At 48.0% G+C, this 18405-nt stretch overlaps 1 protein-coding gene across 1 annotated transcript in view; it reads right to left on the bottom strand.

Moving 5' to 3' along the window:
* PAPPA2 (pappalysin 2) overlaps window positions 1-18405 on the bottom strand; it is a 96810-nt gene that overhangs the window by 62016 nt on the left and 16389 nt on the right. The window contains exon 3 of the mRNA XM_075711148.1: window positions 2298-2443. Coding sequence (XP_075567263.1) covers window positions 2298-2443 — 146 coding nt within the window. The remainder of the gene's footprint in view (window positions 1-2297; window positions 2444-18405) is intronic.

Here is an 18405-nt window from a genome sequence, read left to right as displayed (position 1 = left end):
AAGATGCCAACAGGAAGGTGAGGAGGACCCTCTTGAAAGACACTGTCAAAGATCATGAAAGAATGGTTTCTAAGGAGTTCTAAGCCCACATGGCAGATTAAAAAACATCTAGAGAAGAACTGATGGAGATAGTTTGGATACAGTATGTTTAGTGAGCTTTGGGATGAGAGGAAGTGTTAAAATAGAAGAAGGGAAGGCAGTTGGAGAGAAAGAGTCTCATGTTACTTCTCTTGAAAACATCTAAGAAAGTCCAGTTCAGAAAGACAAACAGCAAAATCTGACCAAGTGTCTCTGGAGCCAAGAGGCAGGTTAGTTTCTTGGAGAAGTCAAACTCAAGGAACCAATTTGATTCAGGAGGAGAACCAAAGCATGAGATGGTCTGTACATGTGTAAAGAAAAAAATCAGCATGGCATTTCTGCTCCATTGGAGTGGACAGTGGCATGGGGGGAGCAGGGCTTGTGTGCTGACCTTAATAGTTTAAGGTCAAGATAGACAGGAAATTAACAAGATTCAGCACAAGGGAAGGAGTCTGTCTTCTTGGAGACAGACCCCTTGCTTGTGTAAAGACCTGTCTCCATCCCTGGTCACTGTTAGGTCCTTAAAGCTCAGGAATTTTTCTCGAACTACTATTCACTCCTCCCAAGGTTTTCCTTGCTCTTTCCTCACTACCTTCACATCTACTCAGATTGTCCAGTAGCCTGTCCAGTAGCCTCTTATGAGAGCTTTTGTCAAAAGCCATATATTCTTGACCTGCTCAGTCCTAAGCTGCTTCTGTGCTGGACAATGTGCATGGTACAAAACACTTGATGATGTGGTGAAGCCTACTGTTTACAGAGAACAGAGCCCGCCACCTGCCCTCCCGAGCTCATTAAATCTAAAACCAAGGACAATCTTGAACCAAAGTCTTCAGTCTGTGCCAGAGCCTCAAAGAAGTTCAGATCCAGCTTCATAATTCACAGCTCTGGCACCAGAGCCAAGACAACACCTCTTTTCCCCTGAACCTCTGTGGTAAAACCCTGATCCAACATTTCCAGATGGTGCCATCTCTTGTGTCCCTGGCTGGACACAAACTCTGAGACCACAGCTAAATGCAAGCTTTTGATGAAACCAGTCACCCTGATTACCCCTCCGTACAACTCCTTGCAAGCCATTGGGAGGGGGCTGAAGAGAACATGTGTGGCTGAAGCACTTGCTGTAGTAAAATGATTGTCAAGCTGAGCCTTGGAAGTGATTTCTGGAAGCTGAAGGAATAAATTTCATGGAGATTTGCCTTCCTCAACAAGCAACTGTAGCAATACGCTATTGAAAAAACAGTCCTGAAACTCATTGCAGGAGGGAAACTGGCAAAAAAGAACTTTAAAACAGGTCTTTAACAGCAGCGCAAAACTTTTAAGGGTTGCACATCACGCACTTGTAAAAGCAGAAGGTCTAGCTCTGCTGTGCAGGTGTCAGGAGTAATTATTTCCAGTTACTTACTGAGAAACACTTCAGATGTTTTGACTGCAAAGTGTAAAGGGCTTTGCCAGAAAACTCCAACATTGAAGAGGTGAAGGGAGAGACAGGAAAAAGAGAGACAGCAGAAATAGGAGAAAATACACAATACATTTACATTCTAGTGAAGCCATTGCTGTTTTGACTGTTTTGTAGCCTGCCAAGGCTGATGACCTTAAGGGTCTGCCTTGAATTCACTGAAGCCAAGGAGAACCTTGCCTCCAGCAGGTAGTAAGCCAAGTTATAAAAACATGGTTTAATTTGATAGTCATCCTCACATTTGCAGCTGGATTCGGAAGTGGCCAGTGCTCACTGCCTGGTTGGCTCTGGAGTCACTCAAATCTGGAGTCTTGGCTCTGAAATCACTGACACTCCTGGTTTATCTGTTTGTCATTATGTGCTGCGAAGTGAAGTTCACTGTTTCCAGAATCCTGGAAGATAGACCTGGAAGGTCCCAGAGAAGCCAAATGCGTGTCTAAACCCCTTTCCAGAGCCTGCACTCATGGTGAACCTGCAGCAATCTGTCCCACTGTCTCACTGCCTTCACCATTAAAAGTTTCCCATAAGAACCTGGAATTCCCTTGTAAGGGTGTAACGCCACCACCTTATCCATATAGACACTGGAAACAGACAGCTCCTTTCCTTAGAGCAGCAGCTATCGGTACACCCAAAGCCTGTTATCATGACCTTCTTATTAAACATCCTCAATGCTGAGCCAAGTCATGGCTGCCTCTTTTTGCCAAGTCAACCAAAAGAGAGGAAAACCAACAACCCTGAGGCCCCATGAGTAGGGTAGCTTACTTACCCAGGTGACTAAGGGCCTCTTTATCCCATGGCCAAGTGGCAGCACCAGCCAACTCTTCCCTCACCGAACTGGCAAAGTAAACATTGAGGAAGTGGGTGCTGTTCAGCTGCAGTGCCTCCTTCAGCTCCTTCACACTCATGTACGCCCTGCAAGGACAAGGGAGAAGAGATAGTCAGCATAGACTTCAACAGAGCAAAAACAAAAAGCAGGAGCCACCCGTAGATATCCTGGAAAGGGTGCGGCAGACCTGGAGAGCCCATCCTCAACTCTCTGAAACTAAGAGTGTTTGGTAAAGCATGGCAAAATTCAGCAAGTTTCAACAGAATGTCCCATGACACTACTAATTCTGCTCTTTAAGGTGCAAGTTCTGCTAGTGAGGGGTTTAGATGGGAGGCATTCGTGCAAATCTGAAGAAGTTTTGCTAATTACAGTAGCTTTGTTGACAAGTTCTACTCTTAGAGAAGGTTTTCCAACAATGGCGAGAGAAGAGACCCCAGAGAATAGGATAAAAGGAGACAAAATGGGAGAAGAAACAATGAGAGAAGAAAGGAAATGCAGGGGTACGTCCTGCTATGGAAAAGAGAAGGGGTTTGGCATCAGAAAAGTGGAATTTGAGAAGGGGGGAGTGAGTTTTCCTCAAGGTGTGAGGTGAGAGAAAGGAATCCAGAACTCCAGCTGGTTCCAACAAGGGTTTTCAGGGGTCGTCCCTGGTATAGGTCAGGGCAGGAGTGGACATCAAACCTTATTCTTGGGAGCAGAGACGATTTGCCAGCTGGGGCCCAGAAGTCTCTTCTCCACCTTCTCTAGTCTGTCTGGAGAAGCTCATGACCATGGCCCTTCACTCTATCCTTTTTCCCAGGACAATCAGTATGCCAGAGGTGGCAGTGCTTGGCAAGAACAAGGGGTCCCTGCAGAGCACGGGCACACAGCATATCAAGAAACATGCTACCTCATCCCCATCCCTATGGACTGTATAAGGAAGAGCATGAGCAAAAGGTATCTCAGAATTTGCTCCAAGAAATCTCTCTTCCAGCTCTGCTCGAAACAGACCTTGGAGAAGAGTGGTCCCTGGGTCCCCCCAGCACTGAGGCAACAGCAGGGCCCTCTTCACATGAATCTGTGTCTCTGAGACAGATATGAATCCTCTCTGAGAGGAGGTCTGGGATGTCTGCAGAAGCCAGGGCAGGGAAGCACAGGAGCTCCCAAAATAATCTTAATGGGGAGAGGGGGACATCTCTGGAGACAGATCCATCGAAGGGCATGTCTAGTGGGGAAAGCCTCCTGACAACATTGCTGGCTGTCTCTCCTCCCATCTCCAGAGCTGGGAATAAAGAGTTGCAGGAGCAGAAAAAAATACTAAAATGGGGATATCCAAGACATCCATTTCTAAAGGGCACAGGAAGCTAATGGGCTGGAAGAGGTGGGCAGGCAACAGGTATTGCAGCAGAGCAGTAACACCTGTGGGTATGTCTGGGTGTCACAAAATGATCCTCACAATGTGGTATGTCTCTCAGCACTTGGAGAAAAAAAACAGCAGTCAGGAAATTTAGGTTTCACTCTGGTTTGCAACTGGTTGTTTCTGCACAGGTCAGAGGTCTCTATTGCATTCATCGGTACACCAACAGTCTCAGCATTGATCTTTAAGGAGTTCATGTCCTCAGCTGTGTAAAATGATCAGGATCTAACTTAAAATAATTCTAATAATAATAGCAGTGGGATTGTAGGGCCTTGGGCTGTGCTACAAGTGCCAGATACTCTTTCAAATCAAGTACTACCATTTCCACCATCAGTGCCATTAACCTCATGGGCTGAGAGAGCATTAGGACAGGTAGCCCTAGAAGACACTGTCTCTAAGACTTGTCTCTAAGTCTTCAAAATCTGAAGACCCTGGCCCACGGTTTGTGAAGCCATTAATTTAAGAGATTCCAAGCAGGGAAAAAACTCATGGAAACGCTTCAAATACATCACTGTGGAATGACGATGGAAATGCACCATTGTGGAAATATGTCATAAGAATGACTAAACCTGCAGCATAAGGCCAACAGCAACATTAAGGTGGCGGAAAGCGTTTCACTTATTCCCATGCTTCCAGGAGCAATTGGCATCTTTGAGCTGCATGGAGAGATTATGAAGGGAATGTGATCATTTCTTTACACTGGACTAGCCATGAAGGCACACCAGCTATATTTGAACAAGCAGCTTCTGTAAAAGTGGCATCCATTAGTGTATTCCTCACTGCATTGAATTATGGAAGGAAGGACAAAAAGCTGAGCATGGGCTAAGGGGAAAAAGGCATGTTCTCATCAGAGATGTGAACTGAGAAGGGAAACCAATGAGAGATGTGCAAATACACTGTTTGAGATGGCAAAATCCCTAGTCAAGTTATTATACCAATAGACTTGTTTAGAAAGAAAGAGGTTGCTACAGCAAATGGAAGAGAAGGAGGAAAAAGTGAAAAAAATAGAGGAACAGGATTCCAGAAGTAGACTAGAGCAGGATGGCATGTGGAGCAAAGCTCAGTAAACCAAGGGTGGCCACTTCCCTGGATCTGAAATAGCAGAGACTTGGGTCAGCCATTGCTGACCATTGCTGCTGGGAGGTGTCAGATAATCAGGATCTGCTGACTACTTCTACCCCACCAGTCAGCCCCAATAGGTCATCCTGGGCTGGAGACATCTTGCCCACCTTCCCAGCGACAAAGTAGCTCCAAAACTTCAGTCACTTTAGAAAATCTTGGCTGGACTATATGGCAACATTTAATGGTGAGATGAGATGACCAGCTTGTCTCCACCAGGCCCCGAGATCTCCCACCACAAAGCAGCATTCCCAGAACACTTTCCCCAGCCACATCAGCTTGTGGAGAGAAAACTCTCCCAACCGGAAATGGCAAATTAGGAGAACGTGATCTCTTCTCTGTGATGTCTCGCCTGAGCATCCCAGACACGCGCCATGCTGACGCCATCCCTTCAACCCAACCAAGACGGGAGCAGGCTGGGAGGAACAGATAGGGAGAAGAATAAATAAACCTGAAGGACATATTTGTGGCATGACTCGGAAGGAAGAGAAGCAAAAATTTCATACAAATAAAGCATAAAGGAGGGGGGAGGGAGAGAGAAAGTCTCCTTCATGTACCAGAGCTGCTCGGGGGACACAGACTTAAAAATAACGTTGATTCCTGACCTATGATATCTTGGAAAAATAGCCCCAAACTCTTCCAGGCTGTCCAAATTCTGAGAGCTGACGTCAGCCCTATTCAGAGGGATATTCCCTCTTCTGGAGACATGATGTTTTTCTGGCTGTCGCCTACTGTTCCCTTGACACTAGCAACATTTTTTGTCAACCCTTAATTATAAATAACTGTAATTTCCTCCATTGAGAGATTTGGATGGTTCGGGGCTGTGTCAGAGTTAGGGGGAGCCATTCCAGCACTGAGAGATGCTCAGATGGATGGAGAAGGAGAGGAAAGGACCTTGATTTCACCCACTACAGCATGGAAAGCACAAATATCCTCCTGCTGGCGTCCCCAAAGACAGAACGAAGACAAAAACAACTCTAGAATGGGCACCTCCAATTCCCCTCAATCCACATTTCCCACTGGCATCCTTAGCTTAGACAAAGAGCATGTATCTGGCGTCTTCGCCTGTCACTTACTGCCAAGGTCATGCTCTCCCTCTTCTTCAGCGCTTCTGTGATTTTCCCAGGGGGAAGGCAGAGCAGCCTTTGGTCTCCACAAACAGCCTAAATGACAGCCCTCTTCTCTGCTCTCCAAATAGCTTCTCAACGCCTACAAGACCATAGTATTCCAAACTAGATGGTATTTACATCAGGATGGGCATTGCAAGCCAACACACAAACACAAGGAAGGCCAGAAGGACACATAAAGGCACAGTTATTAGCTAAGCAGCAAAAAACCCAACCCCAAAGAATAGGACAGAGGATAGAAGAGAGAGAAAGGCCATCAGGTTTTCCAGATTCAAAGCAAATGTTTTTCCAAGAGTGTCCAAAACTCACTGGTGAGCAGCTACCTGCATGGTGATACCACCTTGACCTGGGGAATATTTGCAACCCTGGGAGAGTGGAGTTTGCAAGAAGAGTATAGGCAACTGTAAGGGGAGATTAGGAACAGGAGTGCTATGGACTGCCATTATTAGAAATGAGCATGGGCATGAACACCATCTGAAATGATGGTATTTGAGGGAACGAGTCCAGATACAAGGGCCTCCCTCATGACGGTGCTGACCTGAGATGTTGTTGACTTAAAGTTCTGCTGAATAACACTAGCTGACAATCTGACTCTAAGGTAGGCTTAGGTACCAAACTGCACACTGTTTTACTTGTGGGACTCATGGTTGGCAGAAAGTAAGATGGGGAAGAAGCCTGGACCTTGTATTGCTCTACAAGCAGCACAGTGGAGCCAAACTGATGCTTGTGTGGTCTTGGTGCTGGGTCAGGAGCACTGTCCTGATTTCAGCTAGGATAAAGTTACTTTTCTTCCTAGTAGCTGACATAGTGCTGTGTTTTGGATTGAGTATGAGAATAATGCTGATAATGCACTGATGTCTTAGTCATTGCCATGTAGTGCTTATGCTAGTCAAGGACTTTTCAGCTTCCCATGTTCTGCCAGGTGCACAAGAAACCAGGAGGGGGCACAGCCAGGACAGTTGATCCAAACTGGCCAAAGGGATATTTCATACCATATGACATCATGCTCAGTTTATAAACTGGGGGGAGTTGGCTGGGGGGCAGCAATCACTGCCTGGGGACTGGGTGGTCATCAGTTGGCAGGTGGTGAGTAGTTGCATCACTTGGGTTTTTCCCCCCCCCGGGTTTTGTTCCTCTTCTTGTTGTTTTCCTTTTCACTGTTATTAGTATTAGTATTATAATAATATTTCAATTATTAAACTGGTCTTAGCCCACAAGTTTTCTTACTTTTACCCTTCCAATTCTCTCTCCCATCCCACCATCCCACCGGGGCGGGGGGGGGGGGGGGGGGAGCAGGGTGAGCGAGGGGCTGTGTGGTGCTTAGTTGCTGGCTGGGGTCAAACCATGACAAGCACATGGCTCTGTGTGGGACTTAATGATGTGCTGTCATTGTGTGACATTCCAGACTATCAAATAAAGGAAAGGAAGATGAAGTGCAGCGGCTTCAGTGACTGTGTCACCATAGAATAGTGGAATCAGACACTCATAACTGTGGGTGGAGAGGACCTCCACAGGTCATCTAGTCATCTAGTCTGACTCCCTTGTTCAAAACAGGTTAAGACAGGTTGCTCAAGGCCATATCCAGCTGAGACCTGAACTGCTCTGAAGACAGAAGTTTCACAATTTCTCTTGGCAACCTATTCCAGTATTTAACCACCCTCATGGTAAAAAAAAAAAAAAAAAAAATCCTAATGTCTAATCCAAATTTCTCATGTTCCAACTTGTGTCCATTGCTTCCTGTCCTATCATGCATCTCTCCTCAGTCTTGCTTCATCTTCTCTGTGTCTCCCCATCACACCAAATGGGAAAGCCGTCAAATGACTACAGCTGTGCATGGAAAATTATTACTGCACTAGACCTTACCACACTGAGGACTAAAGTCCCAAATCTTCCTTTCTGATCAGTTGAAAAATCATGCTCCACCCATGATCCCAGGTGTCCCTGGAGAACCCTCACATCCCTTTCTCATGTTTTTCCTTGGGCAATTTTGTCCTAGCCCATGGGGCAGAGAGCATCTTTGTACTTGTGGATGTAAGTCAAGCTCTGGGCTGGCTTGGTCAAAGGAAAAGACTTGACATACTCTGGAGAGACAGAGCTGTTTCTGCTTTACCAGGCAGCAATTTCTGGCAGCAACAACAGGACCGTTGTTGGTGCACAGGTGGGAGAGAGGAGACAATCTGCTAATCTCTGGGGCAGTAGAATGGACAATCAAGCTGTAACACAAGCCTGATGTGGTTTAAGGTGGGAGAAGAGGAGCAAGTGTGGCACTTTCTAGTGACAGCCACATCGTAACAGGAAGTCTTGGGGCCATGAAAGCGGCCATTACCACTGAAAGGCAAAAGATGGCACTTCCGAATGAAAAGCAAGGCCAGCATGTACCCCATGCAGTACCATAAATCAAACTGAATTCTCTGGGTACTGCAAAGGATGCAGTGCATAATGCCACAGGAATTCCACTGCAATTCAAAAATAGGAGTCTTTTCCCTGTAGACATTTCAGAGGGGATGTGGGAGTGGGGTTGTGTGGAAGTTGTCCAAGTGCCCTCCGTGGACAGCTGGAAAATACTTGAGATCCAGCCAGCTCCAGCTAACCATACAGCTCAATGAAGTCACAGGGGATTCCTGGCTCTGCTTTCATGTCCTTCACCCACCACAAGGAAATTCCTCTTCCTACTCCCCCCGGGCAGGGAGGCTCCCTTTTTCCCCCAAACCTCTGCTTGACAAACAAGGAATCCCTCACACTTCCCAGGAACGAGCACCAGCCTGCCACTAACATTTTTGGTGTGTTGACAACACATTCCCTCAAGGGTGCAAAGGGTTAACTCCACACACAGCAACCTTGCTTCTGAGGCACCAGCCAACAGCCCAAGAGCCACAACTCAATCCATGAAGACAGGTGCTGAATCAAGTGGCTTGAATATTTTTGGAGAGCAGACTTTCTAAACTCTCCGTATCATCAGTGAAGAGAGATGCTCCTCCAGACAGTAAGCCAAAGTAAACATCTTCCGATTCACCCTTGCCAAAGCACTCTTCTCCATGGTGACTCTTTAGGGGGTCTCTGCTTGCATACATGAATCCTCCTTGCTAGAATTTGTGAAACTTCATCCCTGTTCCCAGCACATGAATTCACAGCTGATGCTCAACCTTGCCTCCCTTCTGCCCTGCCACAGGCAGACAAAGCCCACTACCATGACATAAACAGGACATGGTACCATCTTGGCACAGCACACAAGCCAAGATGGGTTACTTGGTCTGCCTCCAGACTAGACTGACAGTGGTTCTTGTAACTGCAGCTGCCTCACACTCTGGGTTTACCTGTCCTAAAGTTTCTGGTGTTAATGCAGCTGGGGGTATGCTGTATTTTTAGGCAAAAGCTAAAGTCCTTCTGTACTTCCTAAGACTACTTGCATCCCCATGACCATGGTCTAGGAGCTCTGACTCCAGTCCAGCACTATGCTGGTATGCCACAAACATCATTGCCAGTACCATGACAACTTGACAAGGCAGCAACATCCAAATGACTCTCATCTGGACAGGGTTTGGTAACACAGGCAGATACAAAACACATGCAAGAGGTGAAGGGAAGGCTGAGGAACAGCTAGTTATTCCCCCGGGATCACAGAAGGCACAGCACTGCTGGAATAATACCCTCTGTAGTCCTCAGGAGTCTCTCATCAGCTTCACTCGGTGTTGAACTCCAGCCAAAGAGTATTTGGGTACACAAGGGATGAGGGTATAACACATCTCTTCGACATGCCTGGAAAAACCCACCTCTGAGGCACTGACAGCATGAGCAGAACAGCCTAGGAAACAGCCATCACTGGCAGCACTGCTTAAGAGACAGTTTAAAATTTGCATAAGTGAACGAGTATCGATGTCAAAGAAGCTGACAGGGCAAAACACTCCTACATGAGGGCCTTCAGGATCAGGGGTCTCCCTTGCACATGAGCAATTCCTGTTGGATTCAGAGGTAACCTTCAATCTCCATGTGAAAAGTGGATTTGGCTTTGGGACTGAAGAAGCAGCAGATGCTCTGACACCAGGGTCAGAGTGTTGCACTGGCAAAGCTGCAGACAGGATCAAAAAGACAAGTTGTGGTTCAAGACTGTGACCCTTCCATATAGATTTACTGGGGAAAGGGACCAAGAAGTCTGCAGATCACTAGCACACAGCAGGCAAGCTTCCACTTACATCAGATGGTAATACGCAACTTCTTGAGGTCAGATTTGGGCAAGAAAGACAATAACATTAGTATTAGACCAGAAAGCCCTGCAGGGCATTTTGCCCTGAGATAGGCTGGAGAATAAGTGCTGCTAACAATGGCATGGCCTAGCTATTCCTGGAAGTGTTTGCTAAAAAGTTATTCACTAAATCATCACTGCACCAGCCAAACGCAATGCTATTTCAGACCTGGTTTTGGTAAGCAGTATAGAAATTATGGAAGAGCTGATGAGAGAAAGAAAACTTGGCCTGAACTAATAATGAGCTGATTCAGATTAACTTAAATGGAGGGATAAAGGCAGGTCTTGAACTAAGAACAGAAAACCAGGACTGACCAGCAGACACCGCTGCATCCAAGATGCCAGGGAAAGTGGGGTGAAAGAGGAATTCCCTGAAATCAAGCTGACTCCAGTGAAAACAAAAAATAAAAGGCTCCTTTAGAAATAAGAGCAGAAGGAAGGAGCAGATCTGCTAAGCAGGGAAGGTAGAGCTGAAGCTCAGCATAATTGAGGTGTATCCCATGACAAAACTAATGCATGGTCTCCACCTTTATTCAGGATTGTGAGGCAGAATTAGATTTCTCTTCCTGCAGGGTACAGCAAGATTAAGGGCATGGTACTGGAGCAGAGCTCAAGATAGAGGGAAAAAAACGTGGCAGCAGTTGGATGGGGGCTGAAGTGCCATTTGGTCAGGGTGGGAGGGAAGATGAAATGCTGGGGAGGTGGCAGCGAGTCCCAACTCTGAAAGGGGAGGGATGTAGGGATACAGAACAAGGGGCAAAAAAACAGGAGGGCAAGTGCAGAAATAGAAATATTCATAGATAAGCAAAAAATCAGTGGATGTAATACATTTGTAGCAGCAGCCTGGGGAAACACCACCCCAAATCCAGATGGACTGACCAACATCCTTCTCTCTAAATTGGGGAGATATGGATTTGATGGGTGGACTGTTCAGTGGATAAGGAATTGGCTGGATGGCCACATCCAGAGGGTAGTGGTCAACAGCTTGATGTCCAAATGGTGAACGGTGACAAGTGGAGTCCCTCAGGGGTCTGTACTGGGACCAGTGCTGTTTAATATCTTCATCAATGACATAGTGGGATTGAGTGCACCCTCAGCAACTTTGCAGATGACACCAAGCTGAGTGGTGCAGTTGACACGCCAGAAGGACGAGATGTCATCCAAAGGGACCTGGACAAGCTGGAGAGGTGGGCCTGTGTGAACTTCATAAGGTTCAACAAGGCCAAGTGCAAGGTCCTGCACCTGGGACGGGGCAAACCCCAATATCAATACAGGCTGGGGGATGAAGGGATTGAGAGCAGCCCTGCGGAGAAGGACTTGGGGGTACTGGTGGATGAAAAGCTGGACCTGAGCCAACAATGTGCGCTTGCAGCCCAGAAAGCCAACCATATCCTGGGCTGCATCAAAAGAAGCGTGGCCAGCAGGTCGAGGGACGTGATTCTGCCCCTCTACTCTGCTCTGGTGAGACCCCACCTGCAGTACTGCATCCAGCTCTGGAGCCCTCAGCAGAAGAAGGACATGGAACCGTTGGAACAGGTCCAGAGGAGGACCACAAAAATGATCCGAGGGCTGGAACAGCTCTCCTATGAGGCCAGGCTGAGGGAGTTGGGGTTGTTCAGCCTGGAGAAGAGAAGGCTGCGGGGAGACCTTATTGCGGCCTTTCAGTACTGAAAAGGGGCCTATGGGAAAGATGGGGAGAATCTTTTTGGCAAGGCCTGTTGTGACAGGACAAGGAATAATGGTTTTAAACTGAAGGAGGGTAGATTTCGACTGGATATAAGGAAGAAATTTTTTACAATGAATGTGGTGAAGCACTGGAACAGGTTGCCCAGAGAGGTAGTGGAGGCCCCATCCCTGGCAACATTCAAGGTCAGGTTGGCTGGGGCTCTGAGCAACCTGCTCTAGTTAAAGCTGTCCCTGCTCCCTGCAGGGGGGTTGGGCTAGATGATCTCCAAAGGTCCCTTCCAACCCAAAGCATTCTATGATTCTATGATACATGCAGTGATGTCTACAGGGATGAACAAAGATCATAACGACAGGCTGTTCCGGTTGTCCTCTCTCTGACAGACCTTGAATCCACCTGCAAATTTCATCAGACTTTCAGGTATAAAGGCCTCCATGTTATTACTTTCACCCTCCTACCCCACCTTTGAAAAAGGTATGCTTAAACACAGGGACCGATGTCAATGCAATCACCTGAAAGTCAGTGAAGGACATGCAATGCCCTCTCTGGGCAAACTCTGAACACACTGCCAGGGATGCCAAATTTTTAACCAGCTGCCTGCACTGACAGACCCCAGACCCTGCTGGCATGAACGCAGGCAAGGGCATGCTGCACTTGCTGGCCTTTCTCTTGGGAAGCAACAGTTGGGCATCAAGGACTCATCTTTGCCTCTGGCACCATGCCAGGGCACCTGACTTCAGGAAACCCACGTCAATTTCTCCCCACCAGCCTGCTCAGAGACTGTTTGCTTTCCTCCCGCACACTGGTTTCCTCTCTGGATCTTGTTATAACTCTGTTGACAGCTTATGTGCAGGGCAAGGAAGCAGGGACCAGTTTTAAGGCTGGTTGCACATGACACACTGGTACTCATGTTTTGAGGGTTGAACTGAGGATGGTCCCCCACTAATTTGTGTTGAATACATGAGACTAAATCTTGGGAGACATTTACCCCCAGACATGCTCTTGCAGCATGGTGGGCACCCTCAGGACACTCATGCCAATGGGAGCACACCCCCTAGCAGATCTTCTGACCTCCCCTTCCAGTGCTGTCTTCAGCTACAGCCTCCTCTTGTGGCTTCTCACTGGTGGCTTTGCCAAATTTGAGGCTTCACTTGGAGGATGCTAAAGCATCTGCATCATCAGCCCCCAGCATTTCTGACTAGCGCTGCAGGAGTAGGGAGTTCCCTCCACCGCTCCTCTGAAGGGACAGGGATGTTCAGTGGCTCTTCCTTCAGCACAGATTAATCACATGTGTTTCAGATGCTTGGATCATTGAAAAACACTGGTTTCATGATGTTTGCACCCTCAGGCCGAGGCTGGCTTACCATCCCACACAGCTGCTAGCTGCCATGCACATGATGGGCACCACAGCCTGTCTGAGTGCCTCTTGGGATGGCTCTGCTGGGAATTCCAGCACAATCTCCATGTGCCTGTGTAGGTTTCCTGGCTATAACTGAGGTACCACCAGCTCTAGTACATCTTAGGAGGAGGTGAGGTTTTTGAGAACCACTCATTTGGACCCAGGCATCAACATTTTGTCCAATTTGCATTTCAGTTTCCCAAAAAGTCCAATGGTTGTGGCTCTCCTGAGTTCCCAGAGGACTCTGCACTGCGGAAAGCACCAGGATGTGCCATCAACAATCCTAAAGGGTCAAAGGGTCCCAGTGCCTGACACAGAAGCTATTACATTATGAATGCAGGAGAAAGTCCCACATTTGCTCTAGGGATAGATGTCTACACTCTCCCACAGGGACAGGAACCCACATGTTCCCTTTTGCTTCCCTCAAATTCCTTTAAGAAGGAGAAGACCAATTCACCACATTGCCTCCTCCATTCCCAGCCCAAATACCATTCAACATCACCACATTGCCGGATGGAAAGGGGCATCTTTCTGCAGTGGCCTCATGGAGGAGGCATCTAGACATGGCTCCATAGCACAGACACCATCCCCTGGCAAGAAAGGGCTTGGAGAGGTGACAGGGCAGCAGGAAGAGGAGCGCTGGGTCAGGATCAGGCACGCAGAGCAGAGAAATCTAAGGCTGCGGTGAAGCTGATTGAAGGAGGCATGAAGGGAGACAAACAAGGGAAGCGCGGCCTCTGGCTCAGCAGGGACTATCTGACCTCTCCTCCAAAGGGGCACAGCAGCTTTCAGCTGACGTCAGCAGCCAACCCGCGTCCCAAGAGTTGTTGCTGCCTGGCAGAGACAGTAAGCGGCAAAGCCCTAATCGGAAAGGACAGCTGGATTACAAAGCTCCCTCCTGTGCTTCTCTGCCAAACCAAGATGGGGAAGTCAGGGCTGAGACCCCTTTCTCCTGCGCTGCTGTTCCCCCATCCTTGGTCCCTCCCCTGAAAACTGAAGGCTGCCTTCAGAGGAGGCAACAGACACACTGATGGGTCCCAGCCCTTTGGGTCACATGCTGAGGTGGACCTTCCAGAGCTATAACCCTCCATCACCAGCGCTCAGCAGGGACACACAGGGTCTCTCTGCTCCACAGTACATTTTAGGACTGGCATTGCTCTCACCTCCCACCAGCAACATTGTGGTGGGGATGACCGCTCTTCCCACCACTGCTCCCTGACATTGTCAAGCCCCTGGTTGCCAGCCTTCCATCTCTTGAGCCACTTCTCACCTAGAGGCAACCTGCAGGGATCCCCTGCAGCCCCACCACATTCACATCCCCACAGCCTGCTTTAGGGTCTGCCACAACACCAGCAGCTCCAAAGGGCTTCCTTCCCAGGACAGAGAGACAAGGACCTTATCCTTGCAAAGTCATCTTCCCAACAACTTTCCTCATACAACCTCAGAAGCGTGACACCTCTGTATAATTCAAGGTGGAAAACCCTGTGACACCAAGAACAAACCCACAAATTCAGCATTTCTTAAGCCCTAAAGCATCATTTGGTTCTGCCAAACAACCAAAGCCTGTACATACTTGAAAGTTAATACAAAATATGTCAAATGTTTCCTAAAAAGCTCCCACAGGAGGCTGGCTTTGAGCTTGTGTTAGCGCTACTGATTCACCCCATGAACCTTCCTTTTTACCCCCTCAGGGAGGACAAATCCATGCAAGTCCCATAAACTTCCTGGCTTATGTGACAATTCTTGTGTTGCTTAAACATAATGGGCCATCAACTTTCCCCTGGGATAAATTTGTCCTGGCAATCTGTGTTTTAGTGCTGTACATCTTGAGGGAGTTGATAGCATTTGGGGTTTATTTTAATGGAAGTTGGTAGCCATGATCAATTGTAGAAGCTCTATTTCCACGGAAATGGGTATTTAATAGATTTTTGAAAATGGTGGTTATTGACCCAATAGGCCTTAATGGCTTAAAAACCATCTGATTGTAGTATGTAAGAGTAAATGCATATGATTTTCAAATGCATACTGGAATAGGTAGTAAAAACCTTTTTAAATTGCAGGGACCTGGTCAATAGGGAGTTTCCATTTGCTTGTTTGGCCTTTCTATTTCTATCAGAGTAAATCATGGCCATCTCTTCCTCAGAGAGGCTTACCATTTCCTCACGGGTGAGATCATCTTAAAACACGCAACCCATCTGAGACCCATCAAGGTATGGGGATGTCTTTCATTAGACCAGGCAGTGATGCAGAGTCAGGCTTTCAGAGTGGCTGGGCTCGCGGCTGCTCTCATGGTGGGAGCAGAGGACATGTGGACCATCTCTCATCCTCTGTGGATCATGCACCCCCGTTGCTCCCAGGGAGAGCTCCTTGGAGGCTGAAAAGCCACGTGCCTCAGACTCCTGGGTTTAAACTCAACCTACAGGCTCCCAGTTGATGATCCTACAGTGAAATTCCCAGGCAGAAATCTTGGTTCACCAGGGGTTAACACATACCAAAAACATCAATAGGAGTGAACTCCAAAGGAATGTACTAATTACTAAGAAGTAATCCTGGAAGCAACGAACAGACTAAACACTGATATTTATTTCATGGTGTCTGCAGGCACCAACTGAATCCCGCCCACCCCCCTCCACCCTCCAGCTAAGGTATGTATTTAGGGTTATCACCCCCACCAGCTCTCCAAAGTCTACAAAGGCTCAGCACAGGTTGCAGTTACTCCCCACCTTTGCCCATCACAGGGGCAGCTCCCCTCTCCTGGATGCCTTTTTTGTGAGCCTGCAGGAACACAGATGTCCAAGAGTTTTATCTGTTTGAAACCAGCCTGTGGGTTCAGCCATTGCGAAGAGGAGATCCCAAGCCATGCATGTGCAGGACAGCAAGGCTGGGTACGTGTCACTGCCGTAGAATAAGCCAGACAAAAATCAAGGATCTGAAAACTCCCAAATTTCAAAGGGACATCTGTCCTTCTGTTCCCTCTTACCTTCCCCTTCAAAAACCCAATGAAGCAGGAATTAGAGATTTTAGAGCCACAGCCTGTTGCTTCTCCTCCTCATCAGTGGAATAAGCAAAGGAGACAAATATTGCAGATCACTGCCTGCTTCCACCCCAGTAAGGCGTCTCCCACTGCCATCCCCAAGTAGATCCATGACACAGTGTCCCACCTGCTTGCAGCAACACTCATCTCCATCCCCTGAACCCCATGATTGCAAGGAAGGAGCAATGCTTCTGGCCAAGTGCAGACTCTGGGTGCAAATCCCAAGGCTTGTGCATGCCTGGGTGATAGGACCCTGTTGGACTGGGCTTTCCACCTGCACCCAGCACTGCCCCCTCACTCTCAGCAGACATGAAGGAGGCTCAGACCATCACAGTAGCCTCTGAAAACACATTTTCATGCCCCTACAGCACATGCCTGGCCATCTGTGGGAGCACAGACCTAACAGCATATCTAGCAAGTCAGGAAGCTACTGCATATCTACGGGGGCTGTAAGAAGGAGAGGGGAGCTGTCATCATGAGGCATCATCCCTGAAAACAGGGAAACAGCAGCAGCCTGGGGCATTGTTAATCAGAAGAATTCAAAAGAAACAGTTAAAAATCCAGTTTTGAACCATTTAGGTGAACAAAGGCAGCCCTGCCAGGGAGAAAGGCAGAGAAGCAGCAGCTTGGGGAAGGAGGGGAGCCCAGCATTGCCCTGGGTAGCCAGGCTCCAAAGCCCAGCACAGGCAGCATCCCAGTTCCAGCACACACTGACACGCTTTGGAGAGGCTTTCTATCCACTGCAGAGGGTAAGCGCTCACCTTCTTTTGACAACATTTATGCTGGCTGGCAAGGGGCTGGTGTTATACAGAACATGCAAGCAAGAAGTGCCAGGGGAAATGGAGAAATGTTTGCAGCCCCTTGCGGTTTTGCAAGGCAGAACTCAACAGTGGCAAGTTATTCTAGGGCAGGCTCCAAGCTAAACAAAGCCAGGTATGGTTTACTTTCTGCCTGGATTGTTTGTTTCAAAGCAAAATAAAAAACATCCCAGGCCAGGACCAAGTCTTACAGCACTTTTTGCCCGTCTAAGGTTGCACAGATAAGCCCTGTCCCATCTAACTCACAAGAGTAGATCTGTAAATCAGCTTTCTCTTACTTTTTGCCTGCAGCAAAAATATGAAGCAACATTCCAGGTTTAGGGAGGTCTTAAGGTCTATGCAAACAAGTCAGTGTCCCCAGGAGCCTGAATTTCCCTGCCAATTTTTATAGCACAGTTCATGATCTGCTGAGGGAAGGCAGAGGGAATTACACAGGTGGGTGCAACACTCCTGGTCTCCCCCAGCACTGCATAAGCCTCACATAGCTGAGCAGTCTCAGGGCCAGGAGGCTCAGCAAAGCACTCTAGACGAAGGGGTTCTGCGTAAATAAGAGCATCATTTTTTGCCTTGCACTTAGCCAGGACTGAGCAGCTTCATTTCCTTTCATTAAACACCTCTCTTCCCTATCCAGGGGCTAGGAGGCAGGAGGTCAGAGCCCCAGCATCCATGGCACCACCTCATTGCTGCACGACGGGGGGCAAGATGTCTAAGACTTCTGTGCCTCAGTTTCCCCAGCTGAAGAGCTTGGATTACCCTTCCCCACAGCACAGGCAGGTGTTTGTAAACATCTTAGAAGACATGATCTTTGCTGTGCAGGGTTTTCAAAGGAGCTTAGAGAAGTTAGGCACCCACATCCCACTGCTGTTCAATGGAAAGCAAGTGTCCAGCTTTTCACCAGGTGCCTCTTCCTTTCCCACCCATCTCCCACAGCATCCTCCTCCATAAGACAGATCTCAGAGAGCTGGCAGGAAAGAGGGAGAGCTGTGGACTGGATGAGCATGGTGAAGATGACCCTACAGCACATGTGCCAGCAAGGATGTGCCACACTACTGCCTAAAGCCTGTCTGCAGCCAAAGAGCTGGGACTGATGCACATCACCACCAGCACCACCTTCAGCACCATGTCTCAGGAGACAGAGTGTGTGTGGAGCTCTGTGCTAGGACCAGGCAAGGCTGGAGGCTGAAACATGGACTAACACATGTCAGGAGGCAGCTCAGTCCCCTCCTGAAAG

The sequence above is a fragment of the Pelecanus crispus genome, chromosome 5 (genome assembly GCF_030463565.1).
Source record: "Pelecanus crispus isolate bPelCri1 chromosome 5, bPelCri1.pri, whole genome shotgun sequence".
Lineage (NCBI taxonomy): Eukaryota > Metazoa > Chordata > Aves > Pelecaniformes > Pelecanidae > Pelecanus > Pelecanus crispus.
This window is presented reverse-complemented; position numbering and strand designations above follow the sequence as displayed.